The sequence below is a fragment of the Natrix helvetica genome (genome assembly GCF_964273705.1).
Source record: "Natrix helvetica genome assembly, chromosome: 3".
NCBI classification, from domain to species: domain Eukaryota; kingdom Metazoa; phylum Chordata; class Lepidosauria; order Squamata; family Natricidae; genus Natrix; species Natrix helvetica.
In genome coordinates, this window is record NC_138549.1 from 99040626 (window position 1) to 99065961 (window position 25336).

The following is a 25336-nucleotide window of genomic DNA, read 5'->3' on the forward strand; positions in this document are numbered from 1 at the left end:
CCCTTTTGGCCAAGAAGGGATCAGCTTGGATGTGGAACCATGGGGTCTTTTCAAGTGCGTAAGCTGAGCAGAAGGAACATCCGTTCCTCAAACCCGGACAGCGCTACTCCCACCTCCCCATTGTCCGAGTTGCAGCAAGTGAAGTGCAACGGGCGGCAGGGAAAACAAGGCTTCTTTGCCAGCCTCCCAGCTGGCAAAACAGAAATTTTCGCCAACTGGAAGGTATGTGTGTGAGAGGGGAGTGAGTGAGAAAGAAGGAGTAAGAGAGAAAGGAAGGAAGGGAGAGAGAGAGACAAAGATAAAAAGAGAAAGAAAGAACGTTGGAGAGAGAGACACAAGAAGGATGGAGGGAAGGAAGGGAGGGAGGAAATAAGTGGGGGAGAGAGACAAGAAAGAAAGAAGGAAGGAAGAAAGAAAGAAAGAGGAAGAGAAAGGAAGGAAAGAAAGAAAGAGGGAGAGAGAGGCACAAGAGGGATTGAAGAAAGAAAGTGGGGGAGAAAGACACAAGAAAGAAAGAAGAAGGAAGGAAGAAAGGAAGAGAAAGGAAGGAAAGAAAGAGGGAGAGAGAGACACAAGAAAGGAAGGAAGGAAAGAAAGGAAGGAAGGAAAGAAAGAGGGAGAGAGAGACACAAGAAAGAAAGGAAGAAGGAAGGAAGGAAGAAAGAAAAAGAAAGAAAGAAAAAGGAAGAGAACTTATGATCACAATTGAGCCCAAAATTTTGGTTGCTAAGCAAGAGCATTGTTAAATGAGTTTCACCACATTTACAAGTTGGTCACTCCCACCCGGTCACATGACCGCTAAGCCACGCCCACAAAATAGGCCACACCTACGGAGTAGGTTCTAAAAAAATTTGAAACCCACCACTGATAGCTAGCCACACTTTCAATAAGCTCTCAACTCCATGCCAGAGATCTTCAAACTTGGGAACTTTAAGACTTGTGGCCTTCAACCACCAGAATTCTCCAGCCAGCAGAGCTGAATTCTGGGAGTTGACAGTTTAAAGACCTCTCTGCTCCATGCACTTGGGGAACTACAAACAGTGAGAATTTCTTTCTTTCTCTCTCTCTTGAAGCCCCCCCCCCCCCCCGCTTTTGCTCCCAGGGTGCTGCAGGGAAACTTGCTAGCCCCCCTCCACGCTCTATTTTGGGCCTAGCAGGCCTCCCTGAAGCCTGCTGGGAGCCAAAATGGGTGCAGCCCCCTCCCCGCCCCCACACTCTGATTTGGACCTAGTAGCCTCTCTGGATCCTGCTGGGAGCCAAAATGAGGGTGCCCCCCCCCTCTATTTTGGGTCTAGTAGACCTGCCTGAAGTCATCTGGGAGCCAAAATGGGGCTTGTGGAGATCCTGGAAGGGGCGGTGAAAGGGAAGGTGTCCACTGGAGGTACTACCTATTCGGTCGAACCATACTGTACCCGTAGGAACCCATCTCTGATACATACATACCATATTTTTCGGAGTATAAGTATTTTTTGGAATATAAGACGCATCTTTTTTCTTCAAAAAAGAGGTTGAAAATCTGGGTGCATCTTATACACTGAATACAGCATTTTTGGCCTCCAAGAACCCTGCCCCCTTTGCAAAAATGGCTGTGCATAGCCTTTAGGAGGCTGCCAGAGTGCTCCTGGGAGCTGGGAAGGGCACATATGAGCAAAAAACAGACTGTCCCCCCCCCCCATCGCCCAGCAGCACTCTATAAACCTCCTAAAGGCTATACATGCTCTCTTTTTGACAAAAAATAGGCCCGTTTTCACAAAAACAGAGGTCTGCAGAGTACAAAAACTTTATTTTTTAATTTGGCTCTTCAAAATTTTGGTGCATCTTATACTCTGGTGCGTCTTATACTCTGAAAAAATGCTGTAGCATTGTCAGGGTGTATATGTATGTATGCATGCATGCATGCATACATACATATACACCCTGACAATGCTACAGCATCAAACCCTCACAGCTTCAACCTCAAACTGTCTATCGTGGACCTTACTCCATTTCTAAGAGGTTTGTAAAGGGGGCATGCATAAGTGCACCAGCGTGCCTACTGTCCCTATCTTACTGATCCATTTATCTGTACTTACTTCCTTTGTTTATGTTTATACCATACCTGCTATCCTGTACATGTTTGACAAACAAACAAACAAATATAACATTGGGAATTTTTGGGAGGAAGGACTATATCATCTTGGGATCCATGGTATTGGAGAAAAAATATTTGAAGCATAGAGAGACAGAGAGAGAGAGGGAGGGAGGAGAAGACTGACTTACTTTTACGGGAGATAATTTCAACAAACGTATAGAATTGCTAAGCAGCATCGTATGGGAAAATTTTTATCAGGTTAGAGCAGTATTTCTCAATCTTCTCAAGTTTAAGAAATGTGGATTTCAACCAGTGGTGGGTTTCAAATTTTTTTAGAACCTATTCTGTAGATGTGGCCTATTTTGTGAGCGTGGCTTGGCGGTCATGTGACTGGGTGGGAGTGGCCAACTTGTAAAATGCGGTGAAACTCATTTAACAACGCTCTTGCTTAGCAACTAAAATTTTAGGCTAAATTGTGACCGTAAGTTCTCTTTCTTTTTCTTTCTTCCTTCTGTCTTTCAGCTCTCTCTCCCTTTCTTTCTCTTTACTTCCTTCTCTTTCTCTCTTTGTCTCACTCTTTTCTCTCTGTCTCCCCACTTTCTTCCTTTCATTCTCCCTCTCTCTCTCTCTCACCCCCCCTCTCACATTCACACATACCTTCCAGTTGCCGAAAATGTCTGTTTTGCCAGCTAGAAAGCTGGCAAAGAAGCCTCATTTTCCCTGCCGCTCGCAGCTTTCAGAGAAAGGAGGCAGGGAAGTGAGCCTTGGGCCTCATTTCTGCCTCCTTCCTCGAGAGCTGGCTTCGGGGACAGCCAGCCAGCCTCTCCCGTCACTGCGTCCTTCATTCACCTTTCACCCGGAGGCTCTACTGGTCAGGCGCCTCCCATTTCACCTCCTGAGAGAAGCTTGGGAGAGATGCGCAAATGGCCGCGAGCCTCCCGAGGAGGATGCTGGACCCCGGGGGAAGGGGTGGTGGGGTGGTGGTGGTGACACCCACTGCTGCTGCTGCTGCTACTGCTGCTACTGCTCCCGGTAATGCAGGCTTCTCGGAGAGCATTAAGTTGCAGGCACATCAATTCCAGCAGCTACATTTTGCCTTGAAACTTGCTGTCCCGGCAACCTGAAGGGGACATTCTCCCAGCAGCGTCTCAGGCAACTTTCTCTCTTGGCGTGCAAGGAAGTGAAGCCAACTATGTTTATTTATTTGGTTGGTTGGTTCCCGGACCATGGGAGGCGATCTGATGGCGCTTTTTATTCCCCCGCCCCACGGTGACCCATTTTGTCACTTGTCTCGCCCCGCGGCTCTCACTCAAGATTCCTGCTGATTTTCTCCCAAGCAGTGGCCGCGAGAACCGGGAAACCTCCTGCTCCAGCCTCCCCCTCCCTACTACATTAAGAGCCCTGCGCTTCCCATTCCCGCTGGAAACACGCAGGCCACACCAGCGAGCAGGCGCGCAAGGCCCCCCGATGATCTGAGGAGAGCCGGGAGGCACCAAACTGCACCCAGCCATCCTCACTCCCTCCTGGCTAAGGGTGGGAGCATCTGAGACGCTGCTGGGAGAATGTCCCCTTCGGGTTGCTGGGACAGCAAGTTTCAAGGCAAAATGCAGCTGCTGGAACCAGCGCACCTGCAACCTAATGCTCTCCGAGAAGCCTGCATTACCAGGAGCAGAGCAGCAGTGGGTGTTACCGCCACTCTCCCCTGGTGTGCAGCATTTTCTTCAGGAAGCTCACAGCCGTTTCTGCGTCTCTCAGTTTACTGGCCAGTGAGTGCCTCCTTCACTTCTTCGGGCAGGCGGAGAATGAAAGGAGGCCGTGTAGCTGAGGCAAAGGAGACTGCCACTTCCTTCCTTCACAGGTTCGGGCAGTGGGGGTGCTTTCTCGCATGCGTGTGAAGGAAGCAAGCCACAAGCTCCTTTGCCCTCGGCTAAGTGATCCTCCTTTTGTTCTCTACATGCCAATAACAGTGAAAGAGGCAGGTCCCCTTCATGTTGACTCAGGAAGGCGGGGAATGGGGCCACGTGTGCAGGAGGGAGGCTGAGGCTAGAGGAGCCTCCTGCACCTCCCTCTGTCCTACACACGTGCAGTCCCATTCCCCAAGGCTTCTCAGCGCCTTTTCCCTTTTCCCTTTTTTTTCCATGATGAGAGCGGTGAGGCTCTGCCTCCCCTGCCTCCTCTGACCGCACATCCCTGAGCCTCTCTGACTCTGGAAGAGCTACTGGGAGATCAGGACAAGACAGTTCTGAGTCCCTCGGGCCTTGGAGGGGTGGCCAGCAATGGAGAGAGGGTGCAGGACAACTGAGTGAGGAAGGAGGAGAGGGAAAGAATAGGCAGCAGAGCAGAGGAGTGACGGAGCTCCATGAAGGAGCAATTTCCTCCCCTGCCTGATCCTCAAGCATCAAGGGTGGACAGGAGCTGGGATCAGCGCAGGGCAAACTGACAGCTTGGGGGGAGGGCACCTTGTCCATCACGAGGTTTATCTGGGGAATAAGATTTAAAGAGACGCCATGGAGAGGGGTGTTTTTCGGGGAACAAGCCTTGCCTTTTTTCAGCCATGCTTGCAGTATCAACACCTTGCCACCTTATCTTACTGTGCTCAGCCTTGCTTTGCCTGGGTTTGACTTGCCTTGATTTGCCTGGCCTGGCTGTGGGCGAGTACTCAGAGACACAACTCTGTTTCGGGTTGTGTTTCAGCTCCAGCAACCCTTCGGTGCAACGAGGACTTCCTGGAACCAAGTTTCCTGAACTGTGTTTGCTCTCAGAACTGGCTGCTTCTCTGGACTCACAGCTGTCAGGAACTAGTGGAGGTGCATGTGTGGGTTTGGAGCATTGCTCTTGGACTTACAGTGAACTATGGAAACTTTGGGGGGAAATTTGGAGCAATAAAAGGGAAGTAAGCCTTCCTTGTGGCTGTGTTGCTTTCGTGCCCAGCCCCAGGTCATCACAATCACTTTGGGCCAGTCGCTGTCTCTCAGCCCAACCCATCTGGCAGGGTTCTTGCTATGGGGAAAATAGGAGGAGGGAGAATATTATATTTGTTTGCTGCCTTGATTTACTTATAAAGTAAAAAGGGGGAGAATAGAAATCTAATAAATAATAATAATTGTTATCCTGTACTGAAAACAATTTTCCCAATTCACTTACTTCTCAGCAAAATTGAATTTCAAACCAGAGACATTATAGCTACTTATCCTACCTAATCATCAAGATTAGAATTTTCATAACAGTTGGTTGAACAGAAGGTAAATGCTGATAACTTTGTGGGGTTTTTTTTAAAAAAAGTAGGGTCTATACCTGAAGATTATATTCCTTGTGTGGACAACTGAAAGAAAAGGCCAGAAGGGCAAAATTGTAAAATGATTTCTTCCTTTCTATATCATGTTAAGAACATACTGCAATTTAATTGCTTTTATTAAAAAGCCTAGAAGCAAAAAGATATATTAGATTTAAGCTTGTTATATTTTTAATGAAACATGAGGTTTAATTGGGTCATTTTCCCCCTGCAAGTCCTCATTTTGCAATTAAAAATTAAAGCTGACACTTGTATATTGTCAAATCTTCCCAGAATCGGGAAATTACCAATGAATTTGTCTTGTTATCCCATATCAAAAATTATTAGCAACACTCACATACATTCACTAATTATGATTTAGGAAAAGTGATATTTGTGATAAGTGATACCTTTTGAAATAGATTTGATGGCAAGATGCAAATTTGAATCTAAAGTAATATAAATCTGTAAATTAAAGCTACTAGTTTTCACTTTATTTAATACAATTGGTTGCTCTTCTTGTAAATTCCTTCAGGAGTTATGTCACTTTCCACAGGAGTCTGGTTAGGCCTTGTGTATATGAAGATGATGGACAATGTAGAACCCTTCTAATATACATGGCTAAATATATTAAATTGATTTCCACAGTGTTTAAAATAAATTTTATTAAAAAGTTTTACAAATAACATAAAAACTAAAACTAACTAATAAAGAATAAAACCAGTAAAAAGGGGGATTCGACAGGAAGTTCCCCAGCTGGACAGACGTGGGGAATGTGAGCTCTGAAGAGCCTTACATGTCTGACAAACTTACTCCGGTGATCCTTTTTTGGATCAAAACCTTGCTGGGGGGGGGGGGGGAGAAGGGTAGCATCTCACCAGATCCAGAGGGAGGCAACAGGTCCCTCGCAGGTTGGAGATTTGCCTTATGAATTGGAGTGGGGGCGGGAGCCTGCAATAAGGCTGATAAGGGTAAGGAAGAGATGAAAGACCGGTAAGAAAATTTATCTAACCCACAGCCATAAATCAAAACTGGTAAAGGCAAAGAAATATTGAGAGCATAAATAATATTGATGGTCAGACCAGGATTTTCTCAAGAAAGAAAGAAAGAAAGAAAGAAAGAAAGAAAGAAAGAAAGAAAGAAAGAAAGAAAGAAAGAAAGAAAGAAAGAAAGAAAGAAAAGGAAAATGGAGGGTTGAAACGCACAAACCCCAAAAGCACCCACTCAAATATAAATTCTAAATTTGGTTTTAGATTTCAAATAGAAACCAAACATTCCGAAGGATTTACTTCGCTTTGAAGCAACTCCAAAAAAAAAAAAAATCAAGAAAAAAAGCACTTCTTCTCACTGATAACTGATAACCTAACCTTGACTGTGCAGGAAGTTTTAATTAACCAACTGCCATAAATCAGAATTCGGAAAAGTAGGAGGCAAAATAAAAATGTACCCGAATCTGGCTGTCCAATTGATATGTTTTGAGCTGCTGTCGCTGACTGGAGGCAGAAGGTAACAGGGGAAAGAATTATTACAGAGTCAAGAACTGGGAAATGCGAGGGGTTTCCCCCCCCTCTTTCGTCCTTTTTTTTCTCTGCAAAAGAATAAGATGGCCCTGGCTTCTCTTCTGGTCTCACAGTAGTTGAAATTTAAAGTGGACCAGAGCCTCAAAATAAGACTTATATAACTAACTGCAATTTTGGACCTGGACATTAAGGAAGAACAAAAGACCAAGATGGCTTCCATTGCTCTTCCCCTCAGCAGCTGAAGTAGATACATTTAAGGTGAACCAGAACTCTGAAATAAGAACTGTATAACTAACTGTGACTTTGGAACTGGACATCATGGAAAGCTGGGAATTTGAAGACTAAGTGAAATTATAAAAACTATGCATAAATCATTAAAATTATTAAAATCAAGCCTAAATAGAATTCTTAACCTAAAGAAGCAGATATCTAAAGAAGAAATCAAAGAAGAAAGGGGGCAAGACAACGAAGGGGTAGAAATGGAAGGAAATAAAAAGCAGACAAAGAACTCCATTAGTCTTGGCAGTGGTATTGGGAAAATTGTAAAAAAAGGAGGTGTCCCAACAAAAGGGAATACAAAGCAGACAAAAGAAGTTGAGGCTGTTAGTGGCATAAGGAAAATTGAAGTAGGAGACTATGCCCCAACAAAGAGAAATATAAAATACCATTTTGAGGGTGGCCTGTGGAAAATTGATGAGAGTGGATGTGTTAAAACAAAGAAAAGGGAGAAGACAGGAACAGAGAAGTGGGACAAAAGATTTACTAGGAAAAATTAGACAACTAGAAACTTTTATATGGGTAAATATAAAGCTAAGGGTTTTATTCCTAAATATGACAATAAAATGGAGTTGCTAATTGGTTGAATGTATGGAAAGACAATTAAACAAAGGTAAAAATATATGAAATATGGATAAATTATACTGATATGGGGAGGATATAAAGTAGAGGTTTGTGATTCACTTTTATAAATAATAATTAAACTGAGTTGTGAATTGACTGAATATAACAATTGAAGGACAACTAAGCATGGGTTAAAATATATGAAACATGGACATATATAGAATTTTTAAGATGATGAATAAAGTGAGATGTTTACTGCTGTTATTCTATATAATAGACTAAGAGAATTGTAATGAACATTGAACAGCGAGGATTGCCATTTATAGACAACTAAGGGTAATCTAACCTAAGATATGGAAAATGGAGAGGGAACATGAAATACACCTACAATGGGAAAATATTGAGATTTAAAGACAGAATCATTAACTAGGGGCATGTAAGGATGTATAATTATATAAAGATAATGATGAGAATAGCTGAGAATTGTAACCAGGTCTACATCTCGGCCAAAATTAGGCTGGGCGGGGAGGGGGGGTTAAAAGTACAATGACTATATATGTATAATTTTTTGTTCTATTTTTTTTAAAGGAGGAGAATATATGCTAAAATTAAATATGTATATTGAAAAGGAATTATAAATATCATCAACATAAAATGGAGCTTGCTCAGAAGCTGAAATACACCAAGTAAATGAGATGAAGAGTGGGAAATAGAGGAGAGAAAGGGAAGAAGAGAGGGATAGGAGAGAGGGCAAGGGGGGAAGAGGAGGAGAGAAAGGAGGAGTGGAAAGGGGAGAGAGGAGAAAGAGAGAGGAAGGGGAAGTAAGAGAAGGGAAGGATGACAGAGGGAAGAAAGGAGGAAGGGAGGGGGAGGAGATGTGTGATGGATAAGGTACAAATATGGTGTATGGAGAGCCAGCAATTGTTTTGGGGAATTGATGGTAAGCTGAATCGATGTAAACATTTCATAATGCAATATGACAGGGGTGTCCAAACTTGGCAACTTTAAGACTTGTGGACTTCAACTCCCAGTTAGCCATAAATATATTGTAGATCTTTATTTTTTTCTTTCTATAATAGAAGAGGTCAATGTAGCCAACAATCCTTGCAAACCATTCCTCCAAATTGACTTCTACAATTCTAACAATTTTAAATGTTATCAAAAATGGTGTTTATGCATCTCTAAATAAGTAGAAGCATTTGCGATTTTCAAATATGAATAAATCACACTATACAATGAAATCTTCCATGTGGCATATAAACAAAGATTAAAACAAAATAATTTCAAACAATTAGAAATTAAGTTTGTAAATTCCACAAAATGATCCATGTTTTCTTATATTTCCTTTGCTATTCTCCTTATAAAGTGGCAGCTACTGTAACTACTCTTTTTCCATTGCATTTATATAGATAGATGATGATAGATAGATAGATAGATAGATAGATAGATAGATAGATAGATAGATATAGATAGATATTTATAGATATAGGTGTGTGTTTGTGTGTGTGTGTGTGTATGTGTGTATCAATCTCAGTACCTCATAGTGCAGAAACCTAGAAGCTGTTACATTCTAGCACTTAAAATGTGAATATTACACATGGACTCTGCTAAACTAACAGACCAGGGTTACAAAAAATTCAGATTACCAGTAGATGACAGTAAGGAGGTGCAAAAATTCCAATTCTTTGCTCCCATATAGAGTTGTCCATATTTCTGCAATGCCGATCCAGTAACCCTCATTTCATCCTTGTTTCAGGTGTGAATCATTCTAACCAAAGTAACAAGGACCTCATATCCTTTATATATCTATAGAGATTAATCTAGATGTAATTTCTATAAATGAAATACATTGCAATAGATCTTATCATAATAAGCACATTCATAAAGTTTTGAAGCAACTGTTAGGGCCAGTGGTGAAATCCAACTCTTCCCCCCCCCCGGTTCTGTGGCCGTGGCTTGGTGGGGGGGGGGTCATGTGACTGGGTTGGCGTGGCCAACATTTTTTTCACTTTTTAAAGCATTTTTTTCTCTGCCAGAAAAATCCCTTCCAAGGATCACGCAGCTCACCTGTGAGCCGCGCAATTGTCAGAAGCTTATTTTAAAGCTTTTTAAAGCATTTTTTCCTTGCCGGTTCGCCCGAACTGGCAGGAAAAAAATGCTTTAAAAAGCGGGGGGAAAGCTTCCGACAATCGCACCATTCACAGCTGAGCTGTGCGATCCTTGGAAGCTTTTTTTTTTTACTACCGTTTTGAAGAGCCAAGGACAATCGTCCATACCGGTTCAGCCAAACCAGGAGGATTTTACTTCTGGTTAGGACTCTTTATCAGTTCTCCAGAGGTTTATTTTTCATGAGTAACTTGCTCACTTTCTGTTCTTTTTTTTTTAATCTAAAAAAAAAAAGACAGAAAATGAACTGGATATTTTTGCAAGTATGGGACACTTTCATAGAGAAATATCTTCAATACCATCACCATGACATGAAGAAATCTCCAATCCAATCCAATCCATTCCTTTATTACAGTAATTGACCATCATCTCTATCCCACCTATTAAAATCATAAGATACAAATAGAGACTGAGACAAGAAGAGAGAAATACAAACATGTAGATGAGTATATAAAAATGCAAATAAATAGGCTAAAAATAAAGTGAATACATACAGTACATTACCAAAAAAATAATAGCTGTACTGAGCTGCTATTAAAATATACTTACTGAAATGCCAAAACACTAAAAATATTACAATGGTATTTAAAATACTGAACTATAAACTGATAATCTTTTAATACATTTTATGGCAAAGTCACTGGATTTCATAGCATCAGTAAAACTTCAAGAACATAAAATGGCTTCAGATATTCTACATCTTGCACTCTTTTGTACAACAGAATTACAGGTCACACAATACAAACAAGGTAGAAATTAAATTATGCTCAACTGTCAGTCACCAGTTGATGTGAAAACTAATCTCAATGTTGTCTCCCATGGACTCTATATGCAGGCACGCCAAATTTTGGCGCAGTTTGTGTGTCAGAATTCTTTTTGTTTGAAAGAGAAGTAAAGAAGTGTAAAATTTCTCCGAATGGTGTGGAAATTGCAGCAAAAGAGGTGTGATGTATTTGATGCCACACTCTCTGTAGAGGTACAGGATGATAAAACATGCACAATATTTTCTATCAGTCCTAATTCACAAGGTCAGATATTCTCTTGTATAGCATATTCCTACGTGACCCCATAATACTTGCCCATAAGAAAATATTAAATAAAGCTTCTACATAACTCTTTCTCTAATTTTCTCTGCAAAGTTGCTTCTTGTTAGTGATTGGTAACCTCAATCCATTGCTCCTACAACTTTCTCATAACTGTTAAGTAATTAAGCTCCCCGTTAGGAGAGCGAGTATGCAGAGAAGGGTAATGAGAGTGATATGGAATAACACGCACAAACCAGCATACAGAGACACTGAATAGTATAAAAATATAGTAGTTTACTATGTAGAAATATAGAAGTATTCAGAGTCCTGTTAACAGTCCAAGTCATACACGGTTCAGTAATTCAGTTATCAAAATAGTCAGTCTAGCACACAAAATATAGCTAACAGTAGCAAACCACAATACCTCACAATACACCGACCAACGTCTAACAAAACAGAGAGTTAACAGTCATTCTGGCTCCCTCTTATGGCTGCTTGAGGTAACAAACCAATTACATCTCTTAAGCATTTAAAGTAACAGTAAAATAATCATAGCTTATATGCATTGCCAAGCCAAGCCTAGGGTTACATCCCTAACATTAACCCAGGGATGTCAAACTGGCAGCCCGTGAGATGGATGCATCACGTGCAGGCTAGGCCCATCCCAAGCTCTGCGAATGGGAAAAATGTCGTAAAACGTCAAGTGACAGCAATGTGACATGGCGAATTTGACACCCAAGTCATAACCTATGCAAAATAAATATGGAGAACAAAACACCAAGGGAAGGTAATTTTAAAGGTATGGTCTGTTTTTACCTGAACTGAACATTATTACAAAATATATACGCAAGTAAAACTTTAGGAATTTTGTTTTTCCTTTTGGCAATAATTGGGGCCTGCTATACATAACCCCTAGTAACATCCCAATCCCTTCAATACAGAAAAAACAATTCAAATTGGCAACTACCGTAACATCCTCTGAATTATCCCTCTTGCAAAATCAATTTGAACAATCTTGCAAAATCAATATGAACTTTCATGCATTCTAAGAAGTAGTTAGGGTTTTAAGATACTCAAAATATATACAAGTTGAAAGTCCAGTATTGTAACTCAGACTTTATTGACAAAGATAATTACTGTGGCTTTTTCAATAATTTCTCTGCGTCTTTTTAGTATATTTTTATTAGGCAATTTATAAAAAATAAAAAAGGAAATAGGGAAAGAAAAGGGATAAAAAAGAATAAAATACAAATGATTAAACAAGGAATTTACAAATGTCATAGAGATAATAATTATCCACTATTCTCCTTCATTCACATCCACAGTCATTGTGAGTGACTGACTATTATTTCTAAAAGCTTGAATATTGCTATTAAGCTCTCAGCATGTTGTGAAGTTATTATCTTTTCTTTCTTTAAGATTCCCTTTGTTTCACTCAGCTTTTTTTCTTCAATAAATCTACCTGTGCGCTTTTGTATTGGTTTTTTTTTCCAGTCACTTGAAAGATACTCCAGATCACATGTAGCTACAAAAACCAACTGGGAAAGCAGTAGACTTACTAAAGAAAAGAAAAAAATTCAGAAGCTCAGGAAGCTCAGTCAAAGCAAAAAAAGCAAATGTGTAAGCAAGCAAGATTCTGCTAAGTTTGAATTGGAGAAAAGTTGCTTGTACTGTGGTTTTTAAGTGTTTTAAACATTTGTATTGTTTGTAGGGTTGCTTTATTATTTGTTTTTGTTTTAGTACTACTTATGTTTTCATTGTCATGAAGATGGGTGGCTATATAAATGGAATACATCAGAGGTGGTATTCAGTCAGTTCTGACAGGTTCTGGAGAACAGGTAGCAGAAATTTTGAGTATTTCAGAGAACCGGCAAATAGGCTGGCCCCACCCCCTCTGCCTCCCAGCCGATCTTCTTTTGTTCCTCTGAACAGGAGAATGGAGCTGGAAAGCAGATTAGTGGGGTGGAGAGGGAATGGGGATTTTGCAGTATCCTTCCCCTGCCACGCCCACAAAGCCACACCATGCCCGCAAAGCCACACCCACAGAACCAGTAATAAAAAATTGTGAATCCCACCACTGGAATACATGCTGCACACATACATACATACATACATACATACATACATACATACATACAGACATACATACTGTTGGAAGAAATATCCCGGTCCAGTTTCAATCTGGGAAGAAGGCACTGGAGACAAAAGGGCGGCTGGAGGCTGATTGGAAAGAGAGTCCATTTATAGATGAACAGAAGCACATGTTTGTGGTTCTGGTGTGGCTGACCACATGGAGCTGAGAGTGGGGGGTATTTATACCTTCTCTTGGGCTTTGCACTTGAACCTCCTATTCCTGTGCAAGAACATGTATTTTATTGGCTGTTGTCAGACTCCCGTGGGGCCATGTACAAATCGTAGGAGTTTGTCTGAGCTAAGTTTGGTTGACATTTGGGCTGTTGCAATGAAGGGGCTTGTTGGGCAATTCCTATTCTAGTTGAGGCGTAATTCTACCTTTGTTAAGACATTGTTCAGAGGAATTTTTGCTTTGTTCAGAGGAATTTTTGCTTTGTTCAGAGGAATTTTTGCTTATGAATAGAGCTATCTATCTCTTAGGTGCTGACTTCTGAGAAAGAAAGGTGGGGGCTGCTTTCTGTCTCCAAGAGCACATTTCTCCCTTTAGGGAAATATAATATTCTGCCTTTTTTATATTTCCTAAAATATTTCATTTTTCTAGGAGATGGGTGGGTGACAACTTTCTACAATACATACCAGAGATGGGTTTCTGCCGGTTCAGCCCAGATCAGGCAAACAAGTAGTGGTGGCAGCGAGAGGCTCCGCCCGCCCACCTGGATGCACACGTGAACCGGTAGTAAAAAAAATGGAAACCCACCACATACATACATACAACCACATATAAAAAATATTTACAAGCACCGAGCTACTGACAAATACCTAAAGCGGTTTTTCCCCCCCTTACCTCTGTGCAACCAGTAAACCGCAGGAGTTTGGCTAGAACAAAGTACAGCAAGCAAACTGGGCATCAAGGAGGCTGCATTGAGACCGGTTTGATTTAGTGAAAAGTACCAGGCTAGAAATTAGGAGACCCTGAGTTCTAATCCTACCTTATGCATGAAAGCCAGCTGCGTGACTTTGGGCCAGTCATTCTGTCAACTCAGCCCACTTCACAGAGTTTGAAAGAAATATAGGAGGAAGAAGGAATATTAGGTATGTTTTCTGCCTTGAGTTATTTATAAACATAATAAAAATGGGATATAAATAAATAAATATCATGATGGGCTGGATTCAAATAAAAGGAGACAATGTTCTCTGCTGGCCTTTATTGCTAAGAGATATATCTGACAGTGCCAAATTCCTTAATACTAACCTTTTTATACTGGTGTATTGCTAATACCAGAGCAGTTTCTGCTAGTGAAACCAAACTGATGCGATTTGACACTATCCCAAACATTCTTGTCTAAGAATAAACTAGGACTTTCCATATTTCAAATTAGCTATTTTGTTCAAGCACATTTGAAGAAAACAGGCTAGTCTTCAGTTTGCATCACCCTAATTTTTAATTTATGATTTTAAAGATGTAGAGTCACAATAATCAACTTGGATTCAAGTTGTGTCTGGATGTACACCATTGTGGAAAGCTACCCCTTTCCTAGAAGAATGAAATAATTTTAGGAAATATTAAAAAGGCAGAATATTATATTTCCCTAAAGGGATAAATATGATTTTGGAGACAGAAAGCAGTCCCCACCTTGCTTAATAACCCCACAGCAGATGTCAGCACTTAAGAGTTAAGAGATAGATAGCTCTATTCATAAGCAAATACCCTCGCCCAAGATTCAACACAGGAAAAAGCCATTAGGCCATAATAGGAATTGCCCAACACCTTTTCAGAACACAAACATCTTCATTACATCATCTCAGAATCCAAGCTTCAACCAAACGTAGCTACATGGCTCCATGGGAGTCTGATAACAGCCAATATAATACATGTTCTTGCACTGGAACAGGAAGCACAAACACAGATCCCAGATAGGGTATAAAAGCCACCCACTCTCAATTCCATGTGGTCAGAACTACTCAGAACTCATGTGGTTCTGCTTCATCATTAAACCATCTTTCCAATCAGTCTCCATGTTTCCAGTGTCTTTCTTCTGGCTTGGAACCAGATGGATATTTCTTCCAACACCATCAATCGTCATAGTCATAGGATAGGAAACCTGGATATTGATCTACAATATTTCTTCACGTTCTATCACTAGGGCTTTACATTCTTTTTATTAGATGCCTATAAATAAATAAATCAGTGGCCTGTTGCCTTACTTCTAGAACCACAGACACCTCATTCATCACTTCCTTTTCCTTTCTCCAGTTTTTATTCTTTCAGCAAAATTTTACAGAATGCAATAAAAATAAAATACACTTATTAAAATGAGCATATACCTATTTAAGAAAATTAAATACTTAGCCTGTTAGCTCTCCTAAAGTTTCTTTTTTGTTTTTCTAGAGCACTGTTTTACTGTATGTTCCTTTTCAAAACTGTGGAGTCCTTTTCTCCAGCTTTTCAATTACTTTGTATGCAGCCAAAGCTCAAATTAGAAATAGGGGGGTAGGGGGAATCACTTGGCTCAGTTAATTCTTATAACAGTCTGACAGATGTAGATTCTTTATATAAGGTTCATAATGCTTATTGTTCTTCTTGTAATTCCAGTTGGCAGCTCATTATTTACCACATGAAGTTGCTGCTGAAAAAGTGCAGTTCACTCTGTTTTCAGAATTAGACATAGTTGGTCAAGCGTTTCTATATTGTTAGGCAAAATCTAGTCTACATTATCTCCCAATTGCTGTACTAGAATATGTCCTGAAATAGAACTTAAATGCTTGTAGGTAAATTGGAAAACAATTACTGTTCTTGCATAGAATGCATTCATAGCAGAATGAATATGAACTTTCTTGAATGGCAAGATACTCGCCAAGGGGTGCTTTCAAAAATTTTAGGTTGCTGGGTGGACATGACCGTGGTGGGTGTGGCCTAGTCGGCTTCCTGCACCACAGGGGGGGGGCACTTTTGCCTTCCCCAAGCTCCGGAGCCTTTCCTCGAACCTCCGGGAAGGCGAAAACTGCCTGGGCTTCAGAGGCCTTAAGGGAGGCCTGTTTTCCCCCTGCCTAAGCCTCCATGTGGGCCCTGCACTTACCTGGCATCCAAAACGGGCCAGGTGGAGACTCCTGAAAGGGGTGGGATTGGGTGGGAGGGATGCGGTGGGTGGGGCCAGCCAGGGGTAGGATTTGGAGGTTCTCCAAACCAGCCATAACATTAGCTATGGGTTCTCCCATAGGAGGCCACCCCTGTAACTCACTCTCATCCATACATGTTCTTTGAAATACAGATAATATGGATTTCATTTAAAATTGCAGCATTTCCTTGGAAGAAAGTTTTATAAAGCTAAACTGTTTTTTTTTAATGTTAAAGTTCTGGTTCTTTCTTGTTTGGGACTGAAGAAGAAATTCTTAAGCCAAATGATGTGTCTCCATAGTAGTAGGTTTGCAGGAATATCTTGTTTGGTGGCCAATTTTTCTGCAGTTGGGTGTACTTGGAGCTGAAACAAGTCATCAGATTTTCCCACAATGTCCTCAAATCAAACTACTTCAAGTGTACTTTGGGAAATTAAAGACAATGGAGGAGAGCTGCATCGAGATCATCCATATACCACCAGTTTTGGATCACCTGCATCCAAGCTTTTTAACAGCACTCATACAGGCATCTGTCTATGGAGATTCTCAGTCATCCAGGTCGAGATTGTCCCAAAGTTGCTTTTTCAAATAGCAACTGGACTTTTTGGTTTTTCTTTGAAGATGTTTCCCTTCTCATTCAAGAAGCTTCTTCAGCTCTGAGTGGATGGTGGGGAATGGAAAGATTTATACCCCTTGCATACAGCTGGTCATTTGCATTGTTTTAGTGAGTCATTAAGGTCATCTGAAGGTTTATCTGTATCGGCAGGTCACCTGAGTGGTGCATAGGGGTGTGGGGAAAAACCAGAAAGTCCAGTTGCCTCTTGAAAAAGCACCTTTGGGACACTCATACAGATAGTTCTGGACTTATAGCTTATTCCTCTAGAAGCTGTTTGAATGTACAACATTGCTGAAAAAGTGACATGACTTGTCCTTGCATTTACGAACATCACAGTATCCCCCTGGTCATAACGGTGGTTGGCAACCAGCATGCATTTACAATGGTTGTATCCTCCCAAGGTAATGACCTTCCCAGCCAGTTTTCACCAAGCAAAATCAGGTGGGGGGAGCCATATTCAGTTAATGACAATGTGATTCACTCAACAACTGCAGTGATTCACTTAACAACCAGGCCAAAAAAGCCATAATATCAGGTATGACTCATTTAACAGCTGCCTTGCTTAGCAACAGAAATTCTGGTCCCAGCAGTGTTCCCAAGTCAAGGACTATCTGTACTAAGGATTTATAGGACCAAACTACAACATAGTATCTCTTATGGTTTAGGCAGGCAGCAAAGTTTATATTGTTCTGTTGAAATTTTAATGACATTTAATGATGCTTTCTGATTCCCTTGAATATAAGTGTTACCTTTTTAAAGTGTATGCTGTGTTTTGTTTTACTTTATTGATATTTTCCCCTGAATTTTTATTACGTTTGTTTGCTTGTTTATTATTTAATTTATCTAGTAAGTAATAGCAACAATGTTTTAATGTAATAGTCAACATTCATTTGAACAGATTTTGGATGACTTTGATGGTTGTCTGTTAGCCAGAGGTTGTAGCACCATGAGCATGACCAAAGAAAACACTAAAACCAGACATTCATTACACACTACACTGTTTATTTAGTTGTGTATACACGTTGTGATATTCACTGTAAATTCTCTATATGCCTTTCTAGCAGTAATACTTTAATGCTGTCAAAAGAACTGTATCATTACTGCATATTATGGTGTTAGAATTATACGTATAAATAAGGCTGTGAACATACCGTTAACTCCTTCTTCCTCCTATTCGTTCCCACAATTCTGAGAAGTGGGTTTGTTGAGAAAAAGTGACTGGCTTAAAGTCAACCAGTTGACTTTCATACCTAAGGTATGACTAGAACTTACAGTCTTCCAATTTCTAGCTTGGTACCTTAAGCACTAGACCAAACTGGCTTTTGGGTGCTTTTTCCCCCTTCATCAGAGGATGGATAATTTTTGCTAAGATGCTGATGGTGCCTCTAACTTCACACAACTGTTCCTCCACATTGTCGGCACCAGGGGTGGTGTACACTTACCTTCCCTACTGGTTCGCAAATGCGAGCGTGTGCATGCGCAGACCCTTCTGTGCATTTGCTTTTGGCAAAAAAATAGCCTAAATGGAATGCCGTAGAGCTGGGTGCAGGTGGGCGGAGCCACCCACGATTTCCGCTACCAGTTTGGGCAATTAGGTCCAAACTGGTAGAATTCCACCTCTGGTTGGCACCTTCATTAGATCACAGGGCATCAAACGTGTTATGCCGTTCTATACAACATGCTTTTTGACATTATTGTGATCCTTCCTTGCAAACCTCCTGGGACATCCCTGTCTATACATACAGTATATTCTGCTACACTAAAATGCTGTATCCCTTTTTTCAACCTGAATCATCCCATTCATGTAATGTGAGTGTAAATTGTAGAAAATGGCAATATGCAATAGCCCAGTATTTTAATGAACACATATAAACATATTTATCAGCATGCAGATTTGATTTCTCTTTGTAATAAGATGTGAATGTGGAAAGAATAATTAATTCTGGGTTAACTGTAGTTCCATTTGGTTGGGCTTGGTTTTTGTATAAAATACAAGCAGAAATACTAAGCATATTAATTATGCACTGGATGGATTTCATCTCATTATTTCATCCAAACCTGCCAAGATGCCAGAGCTGCAGCTGTTACTAAATTTATGATAGCATAAGGTTCTTACACAGTGAATGATTTTATCCCCAGGTAGCACACCACTGAATACACGAGATGAGGAAAATTAAATAATCCCAGAAATTAACTAGAGTTTAATGAACATGCAGTAGGCCAGGATTTAAGATTAAGAGATGGTCACAATGAAATAAAAAGTATTTTAAATTAATGGAATGTTTCAGTAAAAATTTCCTGTTAATAATAAAAGTGCCACTGTGGTTTAGAAAGCACTTTATCTTAACTGTAGGAATATCACATATAAACAGAAATATAAGTTATGCTGTGACATTACATCTTTGTTGATATATGAATACTAAATATGAATGATATTCTCCTAGTCAACCTTGGCTCTAGCTAGCAACTGAATAAATTGCTTTTTGCATTTCTTAATTCAGAAAGAACACATGCCAAATTTTATGTGCTTTCAGCCTTCATACTTGATATAACATACCCGAATACATTATGCTTAGATATTGTATGTGCCTTCTGTCTGTGTATTTCTGAATATAAAGATATAAAAAGAATAATCTTTTACTAAGAAAAACTATTAGGTCTGTAGTCCTAAACTCGTTCATCAGGATCTAAGTTCCATTAAACTCAGTGAGGCTTCTTTCGGAGTAAATATGCACAGAATTGTCCTCTGAATGTCAGGCTGACATTCAAATGAAGAAAGGGTATATTTCTCAGACAAAGAAAGATTATTTCAGATACTTGGGATACAGCATACACCGTGACCTCATATAGTATACTTGCGGACCTGAATTTGTTTCTCCTTACTATATAATTAAATCTTGAGAGTAAGAAATAATATGCAATATATATCATAATCTAAGAACAAAAATATAACATATGGGCATCTTAATATAGAACCAAGAGTTTTGGGATTTGATGCCGTTAGTATAAATGATTCAAACTAATCTTAAAGTAATTTGATTAGCTAATCTGCATATAACAACATAAAACTGGAGAAGAAGTGAAAAATGTAATTTTTCTACTTCTAATCATTATCAAGGGGTAGAACAGTTTATCACACTACACATCAATTTAGATCTTGATCTATGCAGTCCAGTTCTACCTAGGAATGAAATAGGTAATACTGCACATCAATAACAATGATTTACAGCAGTCGATAAAGTTATGCAATCCCCCAGTTCCAGGTAGTCACATTTACTGACAATTAGAAAAGAGCAGGTTTCTATAAGATATGTATTTTACTACAAAAGATATTTTGTTTATGACATGTTCAGAAATACAGATAGTCCTCAATGTACGACCACAATTGAGCCCAACATTTTTGTTGCTGAGTGAGAAATTTGTTAAGTGAGTATTGCCTCATTTTACAACTTTTCTCAACAGATTTGTTAACTGAATCACTGCAGTTCTTAAATTAGTCACATGGTTGTTAAGTGAACCTGGTTTCCCCATTGACTTTGCTTGTCAGAAGATTGCAAAAGAGGATCACATGACTCTGGAACACTGCAACCGTCATAAATATGAGTCAGTTGTCAAGCATACAAATCAATCACATTTACTTTGCAGCATTGGGATGCTGCAATGGTCATAAGTGTGGGAAATGATCATAAATCACTTTTTTTCAGTGCCATTGTAACTTTGAACAGTCACTAAATGAATTGTTGTATACTAAAAAAGAATATATTGGAACATTTACAAGGCAACGATTAAAGAGACACACAATAAGTGATATGTGCAGCATTATAAAGTTTGCATTGCTATAAGATTTTGGATTGGTTCACAGAAAAAAAAAAACATTAGGAAGGACAAATGAGTCCTCCAGGAGAACATAGGTCCAAAGCCCATTTGGATTACTCCAGGAAGGAATTCAGGAGAGTTCAGAATTAGATGTAAAATACATTTTCAAATGATAATAACTTTCTAGTTACTACAGCAGCCTTTGATTCACCCTCAGAGGTTATAACTCAGTGTGTAATCATAAGAGAGAGACCACAGCACTTTCACAACACCACTTGTTTACAGCTGTAAACAAAAATACAATATGTGAAGCTGAGCAATAGATTGTTTTGGCAGAAATGTTTATCTTTTCTGCCTGATCAGGCTTTAGATCAAGCTGAGAAGGAAGAAAGAGTGTTACAAATCCATTTATATATTACCATCTGTGCTACAAACTGAACTTGTGGAAACATTTTGCTTATGATTTTAGAAGCCTGCAGCAAGCTCTCATCTATCATCTGTCTGTTATCTATTTCACCTGCACTATACTTGGATCACAGATAAATTAACAATTTCCACAGTATATTTTCTGACTGAAAACTGAAGTTTTACTGATAAATGTAACAGAGTAATAGGATAACTGTGTTGGGAATATATGTTCACCATAGTTTATAGTTTGCTGTGAAGGCAAGTGGTTGTATGAGATGGCAACTTCCTGCAGCCAGGCAGAGCTTCCCAATGGCCATTTCTGGCTGGTTTTCAATTTGTTTTGTGTTTGTGATGTCATCTGCTCGTAAGTTCTACCCTCTGTTAGAGGCCTTCCAGTTAGAGCAGAGATGTTGGCAGATGAGACAAGAATCCAAAAATGGTAGTTGGCAAGCTACGCAGGCCTGACAAAGCCAGAGAAAGGAGCTACATGTGCAATCAACTGCATCCATGATATACCCATAAACCATAGTGCATATATCATCTGAATCCGTCCAATGTGTAATTAATGACCCATCCACACTGTTGTTCCCACTCTCTACTTCTTCAAAAACAGTTTGAAGTTGATGTGCAGCATGGCATTCCGAGAACATAACAGAGTGTTCTCTCTAACAGGCCAATCAGAGTGTGCTAAAAAAGGGCATTCAGTCAGTGCTTCATACACTTCAAACATGCCCTGATCTCATTGGCTCAAAGACCCTCAGCCATTTGATCATGGTAAGACTGAATCAGAGACAGATTTTTCCCATCCAAGCCTATACAGCCTCCAGGCACGCATAGATATTTCACGTAACAAGTATCTTAATTTTGCCGCAGAAAATTACTGTATTTTTCAGAGTATAAGATGCACCTTTTTTCCTCAAAAAAGAGGCTGAAAATCTGGGTGCGTCTTATACACTGAATACAGCATTTTTTGCCTCCTGAAGCCCCACCCCTTCACCAAAATGGCCATGCATACCCTTATGGAGGCTTTCAGAGAGCTCCTGGGGGCTGGGGAGGACAGAAATGAGCAAAAGATGGGCTGTTTTTTGCCCCCCCCTCCAGCCCCCAGAAACACTCTATAAGCCTTCCTAAGGCTATGCATGCAATTTATTTGACAAAGAACGGGCCCGTTTTCATGAAAAGCGGGCAGTTTTTTGCTCGTTTCCTCCTTCACCCTCCAGGAGCACTCTGCAAGCCTCCCCCCCCTCCAAGGCTAGTCATGCTTTTTTTTAAAAAAAGAAACTTGCCCATTTTTGCAAAAAACAGGCTGTTTTGGGGAGGTTTGCAGAGTGCAAAAACTTTTTTTTCCCTTCTGGAAAGCTCTAACTGATTGATGAGAATTAAATTGATCAAGTGCTGTGCCAGCAGAAATGAAGTCTTAGGTGCTGCAAATTGTCAGCGATTTCTTTCACCAGCACATGGATAAACACACCTGGAAACATTTCATCTACTTACGTACTTTCTCTCTCTCTCCCTACCTACCTACTGTATTTCTCTATCCCTCTATCTACCTACCTACCTACCTACCTACCTACCTACCTACTCTCTCTCTCCCCCTACCTATCTACTGTATTTCTCTCTCTCCTCCCTCTATCTACCTACGTACCTACCTACTCTCTCTCTTTCTCCCTCTCCCTACCTATCTACTGTATTTCTCTCTCTCTCTATTTCTTTCTCTCTATCCCTCTACCTACCAACCTACCTACTCTCTCTCCCTACCTATCTACTTTATTTCTCTATTTCTCTCTCTCTATCCCTTTATCTACCTACCTACCTACCTACCTATCTACCCTCTCTCTCTCTCTCTCTCTCTCTCTCTCTCTCTCTCTCTCTCCCTACCTAACTACTGTATTTCTCTCTCTTTCACTCCCTCTCTATCCCTCTATCTACCGACCTACTTTTTTAAAAAATTGCCTCTTCAAAACCTTGGTGCGTCTTATACTCTGGTGCATCTTATAGTCTGAAAAATACAGGGTATATTAAAAAAAACATTTATACATTAGACATTTATAGATAGACATTTATAGATAGCATTTCTGTTAAGAAAACAGCAATTATTTTTAAGGTGTTTAAAAAATTTATGTTTTAGAAATTTAAAAATATTTCTAAATTCTAAACTCTCAATAATATTTAGCAGCACAGAACCATCCCTAAATGAAAGGTTAATCAATAGGAAATCTACTCCTAAGTAAAAGGAGTACTTTTAGACCAACTTCAAAATGCAGATATTATTGGATAATTGAAGCCCCACTCCTTTTAATATGTGATACATGTTTAAAGGGGACAGGGCTTCTAGTCACAACTATCATTTTGATGTTATTGACCATCACTATGGACAACTCATTTAATTCATTTTTAATTCTAATTATTATTACAATATATACATGTAAGTAGGCATACCTCATGATGACCAGCTATTGTAGCAATATGAAGAGCGGTAAGTGCTCCGTAGCCAACTTGTTGAACATCAGCTCCGCTGTGCAGTAAGGCCGTTAAAAGTTCTGCATTGTCCTGAAATTTGGAAAAGTAAATAGTTCTTGATTAAAAATATTATGGGAAGTGGAAGACCACATGTTTTCTTTGCAGAAAGTTCCAAGAGTCTCAGGTTGATCTGAAAAAGAGACTCTTACGAAAACCTGGGAAACGACAGCTATTGGGTATATTTTGCTGTTTTCCAAACAAGTATATTGATATTAGAATCTTCTACACTGGCTGAAGATCATGAGTGTTGGAGTCACAAACATTTCAGAGCACAGATTGGTAAATAAAAATTATGCTGAGCTAGATAGATCAATAATGTGTTATTGTCTTAGGTGCCGTATTTATGTTATTACACTAATGAAAATTGCCCTTGATTAAAGTTTGTCATGGAATGATAACTGAAAAATGTATCGTCCAGGAAAAATGAGAATCAAGCGGTTTTGAAATCAGACAGAGTTAATTAATGTAATCCTGTTTACCTTGTAAGCTGCTAAATGCAGAGCTGTAAATCCATTTCTTGTCAGCCTAGAGGGACGCAGACCTTTTAGCATAAGGGTCCGAATATGTGTTTTATGTCCTGTGAAATAAATATTGGTCACAGAAGTAACTTAAATATATCAGATACAAGCAGAGAAAAGTGCCCATTCTTCAGATTAGTAATATATTTAAATTTAGAAGTCTAATGAAATTACTTGGACACTTTCCTTATGATCCTATCAGTTAAATAGTATTTGGGATTAATTCCATTGTGCCTTTTGACTAGGAAAATTATATATTCCAATACAAGACGTTGTCTATACCTCTTGTACAGGTAGCTCTTATAAACCATTTCTTCTGATATGCTATGGAGGATTAAGTGATTCAGAGTAGATTCTGAATGGGCATATACAGGTGGAACATCCAAGATGATGAAAAAGATCATAACATTTACAAGACATTCTGTCATACATCATTGGATGAAGTGTTCCCTACTGATATTGTAATATCTGTAACCTATTATTTATTTATTAAATTTCAGTAACAACCCATTTTCTTTATTAAATTATGGCAACACCCCCCTTTTTTCACATTAGCAGAAAACTATGGTTGCTTCTTCTCCATGGCTCTGTTAAATTTGTTCTTGTTCTAATTTGTAACTGAGTTTAATGCATATGGCCCCAAACATGACTTTTCTAAATATCATCATCAACAACAACAATTTCATCACCATCATTATCTGTATTTTTCTCTATTTTGTTGAAGCAATTTTGCTACTGTCACCTGATCATGGTGCATGATTAGATTAGATTAATGCTGAAAATTAACCAATAGTAATAATTTTGATGTGATTTATTAAATTCAAGTAAAATGATTAACCATAGCAACACGGATGATACTGGCTGGAAATACTTACCATTGCAAATACAACACAGATGTAAAAGAGATAGCCCATTTTCTGTGCGGTAATTTAAATTCACTTTGCTGAAAGCTTCATCAGAGCTGAAAGAAAAAAAGATTTCATAGATGTCATATTTTGGTGTGTTTTCATTTATTGTGAAAATTCTAAGAGAGGAGAAAATACATCATTATTTCATAAGACACGGGAGACATTTTGATTATTTATTGGGGGGGATGCATTCTAGTTTAATGCTTAGCATTGAAATTTTGGGATCGTTTGCTATTTAAGTACTAAATGGATCCAATCCTAGGTAGCCTTTTCAAGATCAAACAAGCTTCGGTGTATGTGCTGCTACCTACTATGACACTGTCAAAAGTAATGTGTGCTAAATTCAGTTTGTTCACTTCTGCTTGCTATTACACAAACCTCATTCTGAAAATTCCAGAAATCCATCACAT

The 25336-nt window shown here is 39.5% G+C and overlaps 1 protein-coding gene across 1 annotated transcript in view; it reads right to left on the reverse strand.

The window, feature by feature from the left end:
* Positions 1-25336, reverse strand: part of LOC309389177 (serine/threonine-protein kinase TNNI3K) — a 239013-nt gene that overhangs the window by 202210 nt on the left and 11467 nt on the right. The window contains exons 3-5 of the mRNA XM_081947217.1: positions 24894-24979; positions 23980-24077; positions 23420-23530 (exon numbers count right to left, since the gene is read on the reverse strand). Coding sequence (XP_081803343.1) covers positions 23420-23530; positions 23980-24077; positions 24894-24979 — 295 coding nt within the window. The remainder of the gene's footprint in view (positions 1-23419; positions 23531-23979; positions 24078-24893; positions 24980-25336) is intronic.